The following is a 17,459-nucleotide window of genomic DNA, read 5'->3' on the forward strand; positions in this document are numbered from 1 at the left end:
GGATTCAGATGGAGCCAGGTGGAGATGAGATACCAGAGCACCTGCATAGCCAGCAGTGGTCTTTGTCCCTGTAACTGCAGCCCAGGCCAGAACAGGAAACTCCTTCAGAAAGAACACCCCCGTCCACTTTGTTCTCAGGATTAACCCAAAGTGGAAATGGCCATTGGGAACTCAAGATACTCTCTTTTGTTCCTAGTAGACAGCTGAACATCCATTTACCATCCTGGGTCATCTGTGGCAAATTCAGGCTGCAAGACTCAAGAACAGGACACTTCAAATGGCTGAGACAGAACCCATCAGCTTGCCCCTCTTTGGGTAATTGTCCCCTTCAAATTATGGGTATGAAAGAAAAAAATGTGAAATGACCCATCAGGTCAATGCACAGAGTAAGTCATACATATTGTGCTGTAGTGGCAGAAGACTAATCAACTAATCAGACTAATCATACTAATCAAGGAGACCTAATCCATTTCAACTGTGAGATAGAGAAAACACACTAAAAATAGCGAAGGACATTCAGTTGTGGCCTAACATGAAGAAGGATGTAGAGCACTGGTGAAGGAACTGTCTTTTTGTGCCATCACCAATGTGGATTTACAAACACTACAACACCTAAAGGCAGTATGTCCTATGGCTCAGTCATCACACAGGACAGGGGGAGGGAGCTGCCAGCCAACGGACACATTTGGGTGTGGACGGTGGGGCCCAGCAGAGACAAGGAGTCAAGGCAGTGGGGTGGGGGAGGCCAGGAGAAGCAGCCCAAGGGGTGGTGCTGCTTATGAAGACACCTTTGTGTCAGCAGCCTGAGTGGGCAGCAGCTCTGTAAAGGCGAGGGGAGGCCAGGAAGCTCATGCCAAGAGCGCTTCTGCCAGCAGAGACAAGACCAGCAGTGAGGCCAAGGGGAGAAGCAGGCCTAGGGCAGGGGGCTGCAAGGGCCATGTTGAGCTCCCTACTCCTGTAGCAATCAGCGCTGGCCTTCAGCAGATGTGCTGGCCGGCATGCACTGGGAGGTCTTGGATTGCATCAAAGAGCAGCAAGGAGGGCACTGGAGAGGGCTGGGGCGAGGTGGGTGGCAGAGCCGCATGCAGGGGCTGGCTGGGGGTCCCCTCTGCTGCAGTCAGGGCACAGAGCATGGCAGGAGGAGGGCAGGCAGGGCTCGTGGCCACAGTGCAGAGCCTGGCCCTGGACACTCCATGACCACCTTGCAGGTCCTGGCAGGCTGCGGTGAGGGGATGAATGCCCTGGGCCCCCTTCCTGCTCTGCCCAGGCCAGCAAGGGCCCAGAGCAGCCTCCTCTCCCCTGCCCCTGCAGCTCTGGGCTCCATTCGTGCAGCCCTGGCTCCGCAGCACCAAGCCCTGCTGGGAGCCCTCCCATGCATGCTGCCACCGCTCCCTGATGCTGCTGTTGCCCTCTGCCAGGCACTGCCCAGTCCAGCCCAGCTCCTGCCCACCTCTCTCCAGCTCCCTGCCCTCTCCCCAGCCCAGCCTGGCCCAGCAGCCCAGGGCAGTGCCCTCCGCAGGCTGCTGCAGGGCTCTGGGCACAGCCACCACAGCCCCAGCCCCTCACAAGGCACCACAGCTGTTGGGACAAAGGTGGCTCTGGGCCTCCCCAGCAGCCCCCGGGCTGGGGCCAGCCAAGGCTCAGGAGATGGAGATCCATGAAGCTGCAGGAACCCTGCTCTCTTTCCTGGGAGATCCCCAGCACAGAGTGCCTGTGCCCTGCAGGGCCAGCCCCACTCCCCAGGCCAGCACAAGAGGCCTGGCCCAGGCATAGAGCAGCCTGCCCCAAACAGGGGCCTGCAGAAAAAGCTTTCTCCTTTATGCCTCTGGGTATGCCCAGAAATGCTGCGCTGCTCTTCCCCAGGGCTATCCCTGCTCCCAGAGAGCCTTGTCCAGGGCAGTGTGTCCGTGCTGGCCTGTCCTGCTGTTGCTGCTTCCCTCCCCGTGCACCCCACCGAGCCCCGAGCTGGTGGTGCTGCTCTGTAAAGCCAGGGAGCTGTGATGCCCTGGGACCCCCAGGGGATTCTCCAGTGCCCATGCTGCTCAGGGTGGGCAGCAGACCCAAGTCAGTGGGGCTCTCTGCTGCTGAGCCCCTTTCCATCTGCCCTGGTGTCTCAGCAGCACAGGGCAGTGCTTGGCAGGGCCGTGGGGTATCTCTAAGTGATGAAAGGGCAGGCAAGTGGTGTACTAGATCCAATTCAGGAGCTTTCAAAGAAGCTGTCCTGAACCACAGTTGACTCTTTGGTGCCTTTGCCTGCTGGCTCCTCACAATCCCTGCAGGCATGGCAGAGCCCTTCTTAACCCATCGGCTCCTCAGGTTCAGCTTTTCCTTTGGAACTCTCTACATTGTATCATCACTCATTAGATGACTCTCTACCAACCCATACTCACACACTGTCCCTGGAGATGAGCTGACATCTCCTTGCACATCTGAATTCCTCTTCATGATGCCATTTGCAATCATCCCCAGCACAAGTGGGACAATCCCAAGCAGATAAGTCAAAGGCCAGTTATTGTTTGCTGGGCCATAGGCAAGCAAGAAGGCAGCTCCCAGTCCAGCCCTTGGTCCTTCACTGATGACTCTGGGGCTCTGATCCATTGTGAGGCCCAGAAAAGCAAGAGGTCTTTTCAGGAAGCAGCTCCTTGGGTGTATTTCTGAAACCAGGTTTGCAAGAGGTGTTCAGAGATATTGCAGAGATGCCACTGTAGAGATTACAAGACTGTCACCAAGGTACATGAAATCTGAGGGCTAACACAAAGACAAGAGTACAAGAGAACAATGTAGAAGCCTGAAGAGAGTAGATGTGAAAAGACCAGGTCCTGCTGCTGGCCATGGCTATGGCTCCAGGGAAGCAGCAGACCCGACCTGAAGGTAGCAGAGAGGCAGAGCCCAGTGGGCAGTGAGCGACAGCCCCAAGGGCCACCAGTGCTGCTCCTCCATGTGGCAGCTGGGCTGTTGGTCCTGAGCCCCTACTGCGTGCTGGGGTTGCTCCCCCAGCTCCAAAAAAGATGGGAAGGGACGGAAGCTGAGACCAATGCATTTCTGCTGGATTCTTTGCTCTCTTTATCTGAACAGGAAGCCCAGTTCCATAAGTACATGACATACTTGGTTCAAAAATAAAATAGAACACAGGATACTAAGAATAGCATCTCTGAATGAAAATCACAAGGTTCAGAAAATAGTACAAAAGTAAGACTGCTCTAACACATATTCAGAAAAAAAAATAAAAATTGAGTTAGGACTGTTCAGACTTTGGGCCCGTTATTAATGGTGAAGAAACATATATCCAAAGAGTTTCCTCAATGCATCCTTAAGCTCCTTGTTTCTCATGCTGTAGATGAGGGGATTCATGGCTGCAGGAACCACTGAGTACAGAACTGCCACAACCAGGTTCAGGGATGGGGAGGAGATGGAGGGGGGCTTCAGGTAAGCAAACATGCCAGTGCTGATAAATAGGGAGACCACTGCAAGGTGAGGGAGGCACGTGGAAAAGACTTTGTGCTGGCTCTGCTCAGAGGGGATCTTCAGCACGGCCCTGAAAATCTGCAGATAGGACAGCACAATGAAAACAAAACAGCCAAATGCTAAACAGACACTAACTACAATGAGCTCAACCTCCCTGAGGAATGACTCTGAGCAGGACAGCTTGAGGATTTGAGGAAGCTCACAGAAGAACTGATCAAGCTCATTACCTCGGCAGAGGGGCAGGGAAAATGTATTAACTGTGTGCAGGACAGCATCAAGAAAGCCACTGCCCCAGGCAGCTGCTGCCATCTTGGCACAAGCTCTGCTGCCCAGGAGGGTCCCGTAGTGCAGGGGCTTGCAGATGGCCACGTAGCGGTCGTAGGCCATGATGGTAAGAACAGAATATTCAGCTGCTATAAAGAAGAGAAAGAAAAAGACCTGTGCAGCACATCCTTCATAGGAGATGGCCCTGGTGTCCCAGAGGGCATTGGCCATAGCTTTGGGCACAGTGGTGGAAATGGATCCCAGGTTGAGGAGGGCAAGGTTGAGGAGGAAAAAGTACATGGGGGTGTGGAGGCAGTGGTCGAAGGCTACAGCGGTGAGGATGAGGCCGTTGCCCAGGAGGGCAGCCAAGTAGATGCCCAGGAAGAGCGCGAAGTGCAGGAGCTGCAGCTCCCGTGTGTCTGCAAATGGCAGGAGGAGGAACTCACTCACAGAGCTGATGTTCGGCATTTTCTGAATTTCAGTGTCATCTGTGAAGAGGGGAAAGTAGAACAAAGTTAGACAAGACTTCTCTCAGGATAACCTACTGCAAGTCTTAAGAGCACCCCCAAAAAGAGCCTCTTTCTTTGCAGGACAGCCTTTCTGCAGGTCTCTTGATTAAGCTGCAGCACGTGCTGTCTGAGAGTGGCACTGGGAGCAGGGGCTGCTGTGGGCTCCAGAGGAGTCCTTCCCGCTGTGCCGCAGGAGGGAAGCAGGAACATGGGGGAAACTGAGGTGCCGTCCACTTGTCACATCCATGCGCTTTGTAGTGTTGTTGCAAACAACTCATCTCAATGCAGAGCAGAACGGCAGGGATTTTGTTTGCCTTTTTTTTGTTTCTTTTTTCTTTTATTTTCTTTTATCAATTACCCTTTTCACGCTTAGGAGAGAACTTGAACTCCCTGACATTTCCTCTACACTCCTGGTGAAATCCTATGGGTGCCAGGAGGCAAACAGACTGTCCCTTGATGAAGACTGAGCAGTGCAGCTTTGCCCATCAGACCAGTTCTCAGTTGTCCTCAGTTGTCCTTTGCCACACCTCTGAGTTTCAAGACCATCCTGCTCAGGTATTTCCATGAGAAGAAACTGGATATGGCTGCCAAGGAAGGAAAGAGACAGCAAGGCAGATGGAGCTTGGGAGCTTCTCCTCGTCTGGGCTCTGCCTGCTATGCTGGCCATGCCTGCCACATAGCCCCTGCATGCGCTGAGGAGGCCATGGAGGGGCTGCTCCAGGGGAAGGGGTCTGCACTGCAGGGCATGGCTGCAAGGTGCCCGAATCCCCCACTGCCATGGTGTTTCTGCCAACAGCTCCTTCTGGCCACCTGCCCCTCTCTCTGCTGCCTGCAGCTGTCCCTGCCGAGAGCTGCTGCTCTGCGCCCACCTCTTCTTTCTCCCTGCCTATGTTCACAGACCCCATCCCACAAGGCTGTGCTCAGCACTGCCCTGCAGCACCCTGCCACCAGCAGGGCATGGCCAAGGGGCACCTCCATGGCTGCAGGAGCTACGGTAGCAGCTGACAGAGAGCCCGGCATGGGCAGCCAGGGCAGGGTGTTCTGGGCTGACAGGGGGCACCTGGGTTAGGGCACTCCAAGGGGCTCCTGCCAGACTTTCTCACCTCGCAGTGCAATCCAGCAGGGCTCTCAAAGCCTACTGCATTGCCCACTGCCCTCCCAGAAATAAGACCCAGCAGGAGACCCTTCCAGGAGCTGCAGCTGCATGGCCCTGCAGCCAGAGACTTACCTTGTCAAGGGCTGTGCAGATTTCTCCTCCAGTCAGCTCTCAGCATCCTGCCACTCTCAACTGCCTCCAACCCCTCTCTCGTTCTCTCTTCCCCGTGTGCCACCTGCAATTAGAGTCCCCAGCCCTGCTGTACTGTGCAGAGGAGCTGCTCCTGGGCAGAGCTGTCTCTCTGCACCAGGACCCTCTTGCCAGGAGCTCTCTCTGTCCCAGGAGCCCAGCCCAGGTCAGCAGCAGAAGTCCAGCCCAATTCATTGGAATCACCCCTCTAGGGGCTTCGGTGATGAGCCCACAAACCTCAGGCACTGAGAGAAAACTGAAGAAATCTCTCAAGAAGTCCAAGTCAAATGCAAGTTTCCTGGAGTGCCCCCCGAGGGCCAGAACTGACATAGTCTCCCCTGGAGCTCGTTAGAGCAGAACTTTGGAGGCAGTGAGGACAAGGAGACAAAGGCAATGTGAAGGTGACACTGATGCATAGGAAAAATGGATGTGTTTCACCAAGCACAAAGGACAAGCCTTGACCCTTGGCTCCTAGGAAGGGAGATCCTTTCCCTTCTCACATTTCTCTGGGCTCTTCCTGAGGCATTAGGGGATGGGGATGTGCATGGCCAAGTGCAGGAGAATGGTATGACCCCTGCCTGGTTCGTGGGAGGGGGAGAATATGTAATGGGGCTCCTGGTGCTTTAATGATAAGCTGTCTCCTCATAGGCATCAGTGGCAGAGACAACAGCCAGAGCCATGGACATGAAGACCCCAGTCCTGCTGGGACTTTCAGCCTTGCCACAGCCCTTGCTCCTCTCCATACCTGGCTGTCCTAAGGACTCCCAGACCTGCACCTCTTTCCCTGCTGGCTGCAGACCCTTGTGCCTGTGGTGTCACTCCGGATCTGAGCTGAGTCTGATAACTCAGACCACCCAGCCACGATGATGACACCAATGAATTATTCTTTGAAGAGCTAATACCTCAAGATCAGTTGCCCTTGTCCTGATGGGGAATTCAACTTGCCAGTCGTCAACTGTGATTACCACATGGCCAACACAAGCAGGTCCAGGAGGTTCCTAAAGCACCTTGAAGATCACTTTTTGGTTCAGGTGCTAAGGGAGCCAACTAGGAAAGGTGCCCCCCTTGATCTGTTGCTGGAGAACAGAGTGGGTCTTGTGGGAGATGTGGCAATTGGCAGCCATCTTGGTCATAATGACCATGAAGTTGTTGAGTTTATAATATTTGGTGACAGGAGGAAAACTGCCACCAAAACTTCAGTCCTGGATATGGGGAGAGCAGACTTCAGGCTGCCTGGAGAACTAGTTAGACAGGTCCCCTGGGAAACTGCTTTTGAAGTCATTGGCGTCCATCAGTGCTGGTCAGTCTTAAGCGCTGCCTCCTAAAAGCACAGGATCAGGCAATTCCAAAATATCAGCAATGAGACCGTGGTGCTCTAATGATGAGCTGTCTCCTCATAGTCCACAGTGGCAGAGACAACAGCCATAGCCACAGGGATAAATATCTTGGTCTTGTTGGGACTTTCAGCCTTGCTAAGTCCTTGTTCCTCTCCAGACCAGGATACCCTAGGGACTCCCAGACTTACACCTCTTTCCCTGCTGGCTGTAGACCCTTGTCCGTGTCATGTCACACCGGATCTGAGCTGAGAAAGACAACTCAGATTTTCTTGGTGGCCGTGTTCCTTGTAAGGCAGCTCTGTAGGAAGCTGGCCTGGTTCCTGGTGAGCAGGCACCACTGCTCGTATGGCATCCCTCATGGTGCCCAGGCCCTCTTCCTCCTAGGCACAGCTCATTCAGCAGGGTCCCAGTCTGCCCCGATGTGTAGGGTTCTTCTGTTGCAGGACTAGGCTTTTCTCCTTCAAAATGTCAAGAGGTTTCTGTAGGCAAAATCCTGCTGTTTCTCAAGGTTCCCCTGGACAGATGTTCCAATGCGTCAGCTGTTAATGTCTATAGGCAGATGGCTCACCCTGATTGTGCTGTCTCTCACAAGATAGCAGCATTGGCAGTTGCAGGAGAGTTTGGACAATACAGGGGTAACTAGTTGAATGGAGTTGCAGCACAGACTCACAGAGGGCTTGAGCATGGAAGGCTGCCAGAGTCCACCTTTTCTGTGCTTCCTTCTCATGCCTTCTGTCATTTTGTTTGGAGCTTTGTCCTAAATCTTGGAAGGCTTTGCAGAGAGAAAAACAGAAGGGCCAAAGCCTAACTGGAGATCAGTCTGGCTGTTACCATCAAAGACAATAAAAATGTTTTTAGAAATACACAAGAAGGGGAGGATTAAGGAGAATCTTCATACTTTATTGGATGTGGAGGGAAACATTTTGACAATAGATGAGAAAAAGACTGAGATATTTAATGCCTTCTTTGCCTCAGTCTTTAGCAGCAAGGCCAGTTGTTGCCCTGGTACTCAGCCCCTGAGCTGGTAGATAGGGACAGGGAGCTGACAAAGGGGTGACACTTTTCACAACTTCTTCACTCTCCCTTTCTCCTTCTCCTCCCCTTTCTCTTCCAGGCTAGTTACAATAGCTTCAAAGCTTTCGGTATCCTGGGGATGGTCAAACCAGCCTGTTCCTATTGTGATGTCTCCTGAATGTGCTTCATCTTTTGTTTAAGGTTAAACAAGTACTTGAGAGTGCCATCCAGAAGTCTGCCCCAAGGCAGGAGATTTAGTAGAGGCTAGGAGTATGGGAGGATACTAGCAGGCACCTAGAGCAGTGGGCACATCCAATGCTTTGGAACTTCACCCCTGAGCAAGTGCAGAATCCTAAAAAAAATGGTGAAATGCATGAAAAAGGGTTGTGAAAAGACACAAATCGCTGCAAAGAGCTGGGGTTTTTCCTATGTTTAGAAGACACAGTCAATGCTACTCCAAGTCCAGTGACAGGCCCTCCCACAAGTCCAGCCTGTGTGACGGCTCCTGCTGCCACTCCAATTCCTCTGAAAGGCCCTGCAGCCACAGCAAATCCTGCGATGGGCCCTGCAGACACTCCAACCCCTGTGACAGGCCCTGCAGCCACTCCAGCCCCTCTGATCCTCTGATGGGCCCCATAGCTGGGCCAGAGAACCAACCTGTGCCACTAGTGGTTACACCTATATGCAAGAGAAAAAAATGGATGAAAAAAAACCTTTTTTTTTGTTTTTTTTTTTTTTTTTTTTTTAGAAAGGAAACTCCTATGCAGACAAGAAAGGAGGAAGAAGACAAGGAATGCTTCGACAAAGTTGGGCCATCAAGGAAGAAGGAGGGCAAAGAGGAAGAGATCAGAACAGCATCAGTAACCACAAGACCCCTATCCCAGATTTGTGAAAAAATGTCAGTCATCATCTAGATGAGCACATTGTCACTTGGCTGCTCCAGTGCTGGGAGAACAGGGCCAATAGCCTGGAATTAGAGGGCAGAGAAGCCAAGCAGCTGGGATCCCCCTCTAGGGAAGGGGTGATGGACAAAGCAATTGGCCCTACCATTTACCATGGACTGACCCAGACTGCCCTGCAATGGGGGAAGCTCCTGAACACCTGCAATACCTTGGTGACATCATCATGTGGGGCAACAGAGCAGAAGTATTTGAGAAAGGGAAGGAAAGAATCCAAATCCTTCTGAAAGCTGGTTTTACCCTAAAACAAATGTCAAGGGACCGCAACACTTGATTCCCATGCAGGCTGGCCAGGGCTGGGCGGACCGCTGATCAAGGACAGGCTGGGCATCGATCATTGGGTGGTGAGCAATTGTATTGTGCATCACTTGCTTTGTACACCTAATTATTATTGTTGTTATTGTTGCTGTTATTATTATTATTAATCTCTTCCTTTTCTGTCCTTTTAAACTGTCTTCATCTCAACCCATGAGCTTTACAGTTGTGGAGCTGTAGGGGCAGTGAGCTAACAGCTGTGTGGTGCTCAGCTGCCAGATGTGTTAAACCACAACATATTGACAACTGTACATCAATAGCACAAATCACTCTTCTAACATCAGTCTCTCCCATGTTGAGCAAGGAGCAGTCGCTGCTGACTTCAGTCTGCTTCAAACACCACACCCCAGGAGAGACCCCGATGACTTCAGGAGCTGTCAGCCCTGAGGCCTTGAGGACACCTCGAGGGAGCCCAATGGCACAGAGCAAGTGATGCCATGGTCGGGTGCTGTGCTGCTGAGGTGGGCTGGGCTCCTGGGCCCAAGGGGAGCTGCTGGCAAGCGGCCAGTGTGGCAAAGAGACAGCTCTGCCCAGGAGCAGCTCCTCTGCACAGCGCAGGCTCTGACCGCAGGTGGCACCGGGAGAGAAGGAGAGAGTGATTGGCGGCAACGAGGAGTGCAACAACAGAGGGCAGCGTGTGGCAGGACAGATCTGCAGGCTCTTGACACCGTGAGTCTCTGGCAGCAGGGAAATGCAGATGGGGTTTCCAGATGGGTCTTCTACAGCTGGCACATCTGATGGCTGATAGCTTCTCTCAGGATAGCTCTTTCTGTTTCTCCAGCACAGAGTAGATGTTTTAGAGAATGGCATTGATTTTTCAAGAGGAAGACCAAAGCAGGGGCTACCCGAAGGGTAAGAATTTTTCTGCAATCTGTGCTTGTAAATTCTTGCAGTGGAAGGCAGGCAGGCTTCATGGTAATGGGTTGTTGGGATTGTACAGGAGACCGAGACTCCTAGAGCATTGCACTGAGAGATCAATGTGTCAATGATGAACTTCATAAAGTCCCTTTCCACACCTCAGCCCACAGACTGCACCAACACCATCTTTGTGGCCCTTTCAGGTTTTATCCTAGCTGATCTTTGGGAGCTGCAAACCCTCTGATGCCCAGTGCCCTGTCTTTGTGTCTTCATGCCAGAACAGAACATACAGTATTTGCAACGAGCATGAGCAGTCTCCTCTGCAGGCAGAGCTGCAGCACAGGACAATCTGCTGAGTGTCTGTCTGTCCCTCTCTGGCCTTGCCTCCCCTGGCAGCAGCACGGTGCCATTCCTCCTTGCTTCTCCACCTAACCATGCTGCTGCTGTTCTTGTTTCCAGTCTGGCTGGGGATGGGGATTTCACATGCACATGGAGTGAGCCCTCGGTGTTCCTGGGGGAAGGGGAGTATGGGAACAGGGTGAGGTGTCTGGAAATGTGCACTTTGAGCCTAGATTACTCTGCTCTCAGCAGTGTTCAGGTCCTTCTCAGGTAAAACCCTGATTGCAATTGTCCTGCAGCTCAAAGAGATGCCAGCACAGGGCAGCTCAGACAAGCACTGATGGACAGACTGGCCATCCTCCCTGAAGGACACTCTTCACTAAAGGGACGGTCCCTTTGCCTCTGAAGATCCACAGGATTTCACTTGGAGTGCAGCAGAAAAGCCCAAGATTTCTGCCTTAGAAAAAGACATTAAGTGCTGGGGGGGTATTGAGAACAAGAAGGAAAAAAAAAAAAAAAATTAAAAAAAAAAATCCCCAAAGACCTGCTCAGCAATTGGTTGAACTATGAGCAACAAAGGGGTAAGGTTCTTTGATATCATCACTACATTTTATCTGAGATATTTTCCTCTTTACCTCATACTATAGGGCAGGACTAATTCCTCTGTTGCCTACAGCAGAGTCCCCTTCTCCCAGAGATACCCTCAGGCAGCATGAATCAGAACTCCTGAAAGTGACCTGCCAAATGTCTTCCTGGAAGGGAACAAGTATATTGGGGGGTTTAAGCTGAGAAATAGAATAAGCTTTTCTCACTAACTCTGCAATAGCTTCTCAGATAAGTCTGCTGTAACTTGGCAGTGCTTTCTCTTCCTTGGGCATGACCAAATGACCCAAACCAGCAAATGGCCAACAGCAGCTCTGTGAGTGAGTTCCTCCTCCTGGCATTCGCAGACACAAGGGAGCTGCAGCTCCTGCACTTCGCACTCTTCCTGGGCATCTACCTGGCTGCCCTCCTGGGCAACGGCCTCATCCTCAACGCCGTAGCCTGTGACCACCGTCTCCACACCCCCATGTACTTCTTCCTCCTCAACCTCGCCCTCCTCGACCTGGGCTGCATCTCCACCACTGTCCCCAAAGCCATGGCCAATGCCCTCTGGGACGAAAGGGCCATCACTTATGATGGGTGCGTTGCACAGGCGTTTCTGTTTGTATTTTTTATGTCCGTGGAATATTCACTTCTCACCATCATGTCCTATGACCGCTACGTTGCCATCTGCAAGCCCCTGCACTATGGAAGCCTCCTGGGCAGCAGAGCTTGTGCCCAGATGGCAGCAGCTGCCTGGGGCAGTGGGCTTCTCAATGCTGTCCTGCACACGGCCAGTACATTTTCCGTGCTCCTCTGCCAAGGTAATGCTGTGGACCAGTTCTTCTGTGAAATCTCCCAGATCCTCAAGCTCTCATGTGCAGACTCCTACCTCAGAGAAGTCAGAGCACTTGTGTTTAGCTTTTCTTTAGGCTTTGGTTGTTTTGTTTTCATTGTGGTGTCATATGTTCAGATCTTCAGGGCTGTGCTGAGGATGCCCTCTGAGCGGGGCCAGCTCAAAGTCTTTTCCACATGCCTCCCTCACCTGGTTGTGGTCTCCCTGTTTGTCAGCACCATCATATTTGCCTACCTGAAGCCCCCGTCTGTCTCTTCCCCATCCTTGGACTATGTGTTGGCAGTTCTGTACTCGGTGGTGCCTCCAGCATTGAATCCCTTCATCTATAGCATGAGGAATAAGGGACTGAAATATGCACTGTGGAAACTGATATCTTGATGTGTTTCAGAAGAAATTATTTTTCAATCATCTTCTGGAAATGATTCATAATGTCACTTATTATAGGGAGAACCAATATTCTCTTCTATATTCTCTTTGTTGTTGTTGTTGTTGTTTGTTTGTGTCTTTGAGTATTGTTAGCACTAGTATTTTTTAGTTTTAATTTAGCTGTTGCCCAATAAAATATCATTATTTGTCCCATTTCCAATTCAGTGTGTACATGTTGAGTATTTCTGAAGCAGCTGACAGGTCATCCCTTGACTCCTGGCTGTGATCCATGCCTTTAGGCTCACATCTGCCAGTGTCTGTGATAGGCCAACAGATGCACCTGCTTTGCACATAGTTTGTGAGATCCTCTCTTCCTAAGTGCCTGGAAGGCCCCATAGAGGAAGAGGTCTTGGATAGCTGTTGTCATGTCAGATGTTTCAGCTTTGCCTGATTCATTCTTGAGGGCTGCTTTCAGTTTTCTACACAGAAGGGGCCACTGCCTCCCAGATGCCTGGGGGAACATAAAGCCTGCATGAGAGCCTGGAAGAAGTTACCCTGGGTCCATAGAAACCATTCTGGAAACAAAACTTGTAGGCCAGAAGTGCACTTTTGTGGTGTTGCACAGCTGCTGGGCACATTGTGCAGGGTGCTCTTACAGGCCTTGGTGTCTTTCTCCATGTTGGCTTAGGAGCTGGTTCTTTCTCAGGCATGGAGTAGCCAGCAGAGGTGAGACAGATACTCTAAATTCATGAAAGCCAATTCATGAAAGTCATCGAAAAGCTGTCCCTAAGAAGATGGCTGATATGGGCAAGTCAGGAAAGCCTGACCAGGAGAGATGAGAGATTTGATGGAGGGAAGAGGAGCTTGGATAGCAGAAGATAATGATTTTGAAGAGGTAAGAATGTTCAGGTAATGTTGATCCCACCATAACACTGACTTAAAGCAGTCGTGTGAGGCCCTTAACCTATTCTAATCTGTAACATTAATCCCTAAACCTAAATGCTACTAAACACCCTGAGAAGAATACACTACTGTAATGTTTGACCACAGTATCCCTTAAAGCCAAACTTAGTCCATAGCCACTTTCCATTATGCTTCCACTCTTGCTCGCCCTGATCCCTGCCTTTAACACTAGCATTAAAATGTTCTATTTAACCCTAGTCTTCTTGCAGACCTAAACTGTTGAAGAATGGCTCAAAGAGCAAGGGCACTGGTCTGTTATATATGGAGTGGTAATTCATGTCGAGAAAATGGTTGATATTAATAAAGAAGGGGGAGATCTGGGAATGTGGCCATGGATGTTGGAAAACCCCATGATTGAGATAACACCAGACTCTTAATGATGAGGCCATCAGGAATATAAAAGAGTTTAGAGGGAACAAAGAAGGGTGATTCAGGAGACTCCATGCAGTCTCCAGTTTCTTGTTCTGCAAATGGTTTCTTCTTCTCCAGCCATTAAGGCATGGATGTTTCTGGGTGTTTGCTGTTGTTGTTACATTCAAAGTTGTTTGACCAATAAAAAGTTGTTTTGAAAAAAACTGCTGTGCAGAGAAGGGTATAAGAGGGGAGCCTGCCCTCAAGATAAAAAAGGCAACGCGATGAAGTTACGTCATCAATAAAGAAGCAGGAAAAATAAGTGAAGAGGAACAGGCTGGCAGAATGGAGACCAGGACAGGAACAGGCACATTGATTGCCTCATGAAGATAGGTTCGGCCAAACTCAGCAAACTGCTCAGAGAAGCTCGTACAGAAAGTCGCTGGAAACAGGCGCACTGGAGCTGGAGAGAAGTGGACCCGTGCACACAACTGCCTCTCACTGGTAAGCAGTTGCGCATTATGGGGAATCATACGCCCTTAGGAACAAAGACTGTCCTGGTAACCTTACAGCTAATTCTCCTTCTTAACAATTGGACAGTTTATGAGCCTGAAATATGGGACCAAACTGATGTCAAGGTGTGGGACTCTGCAACTAAAAATGACAAGGTTGCAGTGGGATTGCTCGGCACCTGGACAGCAATCTCTGAGGCCTTAAAGAACCATGTGGAGCCACAATCACAAACGTGTGGCTTGCCAGATAGTGAGGGAGCTGCGGGCTCCTTTACTGATCCAACTGCTACGTTTCCATCGGCCCCTCTGCTGCTACAGCCATCGAAGGCTTTTGCTGTTACGCCCCCCGGGTGACCTGGGGGCCTTTTGACCCAGGCCTATTGGCCTTGAAAAGTAGGTGGATATGCTTTTCTTCGATCTGGGAAGAATGGGATACATAAGGCCTGAAGACCCAGTTCCTTGACAACCTAAAGCGAGACATATTGTTCAAAAGGAATGGAAAATGGAGACTTGTTAGTAATCAAGAAAAGGAATGGAAAATGGAGACTGTTAAGTCATGGAACTTAAAGGATTGTTTGTTACCTTTTGCGATCGTGAATATGTATAGGCGTACTCGATTTTAGTAAGTTATGGAACTTAGAGGATTGTTTGTTACCTTTCCTGATTGTACGTATGTATAGGCATACTTATGTTTAGTATGTAAAGCAATGTTCTGTATATTTAGAATGTTTGATATTTGTGTGTGCGTGTTGGTGGAGTGTAGACACCCCACACAGCCAGCGCTGTTTACTTGCCTTTTATACCTTTTAGAAATATTTGTTTTATAAATATTACAAAATTCAGATTGAGTTGAGACCTCATTTATAACACTTGCCCAGGACTGCTCATGCCACCCCTCATTCCTGGAACAGAGAAAATCTGTGATGTGTCAACCTCTCCTGCCTGTTAGAGCTGAAAAAAAAAAAAAAAAAAAAAAAAAAAGAAAAAAAAAAAAAAGCTAAATTTCCTCCAATTGTACCTGTACTATCTGCCTTTCTTGGTGAAAATATTCACATTTTCTGTCTGTATAGTGAAATATATATGTATAGCCCCAGCTGTAACTACAGCTATATGTGCAAGTAAAGGTAAATGTATATACAGAGTTAGATGTGTACACATGGATAACTGGGAGAGAGACAGGCAAGTGTCTGGGATTCGAGAATTTTACATCACCTGAACTATCAGGAAACCAACCCAGAAGTGCTGGGAGCTGAGGAGAGGGGACATGTGGAGGAAGGTCCCAGTGACACGGCTGGGAGGTGGGTTGTGATGCCATTCCTACTGCAGTGACCTGACTGCCCGGTGGCAGGCAGGCAGACATGGCGATGTCATTGAGTGCATCACAAACCCCACGGGACACAAGGGGCAGCTCAGGCAGCTCTTCACCCTGGTGTAGTGGGTTTATGTGGCAAGGTTTTGGTAGCAGGGGGCCATAGGGGTGGTTTCTGTGAGAAGGATCTGGAAGCTGCCCCATGTTTGGTAAGGGCCCCACTGCTGACCAGAGCCGAGCCAATAAGTGATGTTGTTTTGCACATCTGTGAGAACATATATAAGACAGGGAAAAAAAAAAACGCTGCGCCACACAGCAGCTGGGAGAGTGAGAGAAGTGAAGAACGGCCTTGCAGGGGCCAAGGTCAGTGCAGAAGGACGGGGAGAGGTGCTCCAGGCACCAGAGCAGAAGTCCCCTGTGGCCTGTGGTGAGGACCATGGTGAAGCAGAATGTCCCCCTGCAGCCCATGGAGTACCACGGTGGAGCAGGGTTCCACGCTGCAGCCCGTGGAGGAGACCACAGTGGAGTAGGGGGCCCTGCACCGACAGAGGCTGCTGCCTTTGGAAGACCCCTGCCAGAGCAGATTCTGGGCCGGACCTGTAGCCCGTGGAGAGGAGACCACGCAGGAGCAGGTGACCCGGCAGGAGCTGCTGCCCGTGGGGGAGCCAGGTTGGAGCAGTTTTCTCCTGAGGGATGGACCCTGTGGTACGGACCCATATCTGGAGCAGTTGTGGAAGAGCTGCTGCCTGTGGGAAGCCCACACTGGATCAGTTCATCAAGGACTGTATCCCGTGGGTGGGACCCCACAGCACAGGGGACGAGAGTGACCAAGAAGGAGCGGCAGAGAAGAAGTGCTGTAGACTGACCATAACCCCCATTCCCCCGTTCCCCTGTGCCACTCGGGGAGAGGAGGTGGAAGAGGGTGGATGGGGGGAAAGGTGCTTTTGGTTTCTTTTCTTTATTTCTCACTTCTCTAGCTTGTTAGTAATAAGCAATAAGTCTTAAATAAATTTTACTATCTCCCTATGCCGAGTCTGTTTTTCCTGTTACAATAATTACTGCATGATCTTCTTGTCCTTATCTCAACCTTAGAGCCCTTTTCATCGTATTTTCTCCCCATTCCTCTTTGAGGAGGGGGAGTGAGAGAGCGGCTGTGGTGGAGCTCATCTGCGCACTCGAGCGGAACCATGACAAAGGGTTGCTCTTTCTGTGATCATAGCTTCACTCCAGTCCTTCAAGTATACATGAGCTGAGAAGCCTTGTCCAGTGGTGACTTTTGAGGTAAGGACCAACATACAGCTTGGGGGAAACTGTCTCAAGGATGTATGCTGGCCATAGGAACTGAAGGACAGAAGCAAACAGACGTCACTGCACAGGGTGGGAAGTAGACCCAGCTGGACTGCTGCCAAACACTCTCACTGGGTTCCATGGTTGTAGCAGGTGCTCGGAAAGACTAGGGAACATTTCAAGGACACTAGAGGTTTCAAGCTGTCTTTCTAGATCCACCCAATGGTAATACCTCAGAGATGACAGCAATTCCTCTCCATACTCCCCATCTTGTGTGTGATGGTGTCCTGGTTTCAGTTAGGACAGAATTAATTTTCTTCCTAGTAGCTGGTAGAATGCTATATTTTGGCTTAGGATGAGAAGAGTGCTGATAACACCCCGATGCTTTAATTGTTGCAGAGCAGTGCTTATACTAAGCCAAGGACATCTCAGCCTTTTGCTCTGTCCTGCCAACGGGCAGGCTGGGGGTGCAGTAAGAGCTGGGAGGGGACAGACCCAGGACAGGTGACCCAAACTAGCCAAAGGGGTATTCCATCCCATCTGACGTCATGCTAAACAATATATAGGGGTAGCTAGCTGGGGGAGGGGAGCCGGACTGCTCAGGGTTAGGCTGGGCATCAGTCAGCAGGTGGTGCGCAATTGCATTGTGCATCACTTGTTTGTACACATTAGTAGTAGTAGTACTACTATCATCGTTATTATTATTGATATTATTATTATTTTCCTGTCTTATTAAACTGTCTTTATCTCAACTCATGGGCTTTACTTTCCCGTTTCTCTCCCCCATCCCAGAGAGAGAGGGGGGAGGGTGAGCAAACGGCTGTGTGGTGTTTAGCTGCCGGCCGGGTTAAACCACGACAGATGGTCCCCCACTGAATACCCCAGGCA

The 17,459-nt window shown here is 50.6% G+C and overlaps 1 protein-coding gene across 1 annotated transcript; it reads right to left on the minus strand.

Annotated features, from left to right (window-relative positions):
- Positions 1-3,264: 3,264 nt before the first annotated feature.
- On the minus strand, positions 3,265-4,197 carry LOC139999936 (olfactory receptor 14C36-like). The gene has a single exon (XM_072029604.1). The coding sequence runs from the start codon at positions 4,195-4,197 to the stop codon at positions 3,265-3,267; it is 933 nt and encodes a 310-aa protein (XP_071885705.1).
- Between the last annotated feature and the right edge of the window lie 13,262 nt (positions 4,198-17,459).

This window comes from Anas platyrhynchos, chromosome 30 (genome assembly GCF_047663525.1).
Source record: "Anas platyrhynchos isolate ZD024472 breed Pekin duck chromosome 30, IASCAAS_PekinDuck_T2T, whole genome shotgun sequence".
Taxonomy (NCBI): Eukaryota; Metazoa; Chordata; class Aves; order Anseriformes; family Anatidae; genus Anas; species Anas platyrhynchos.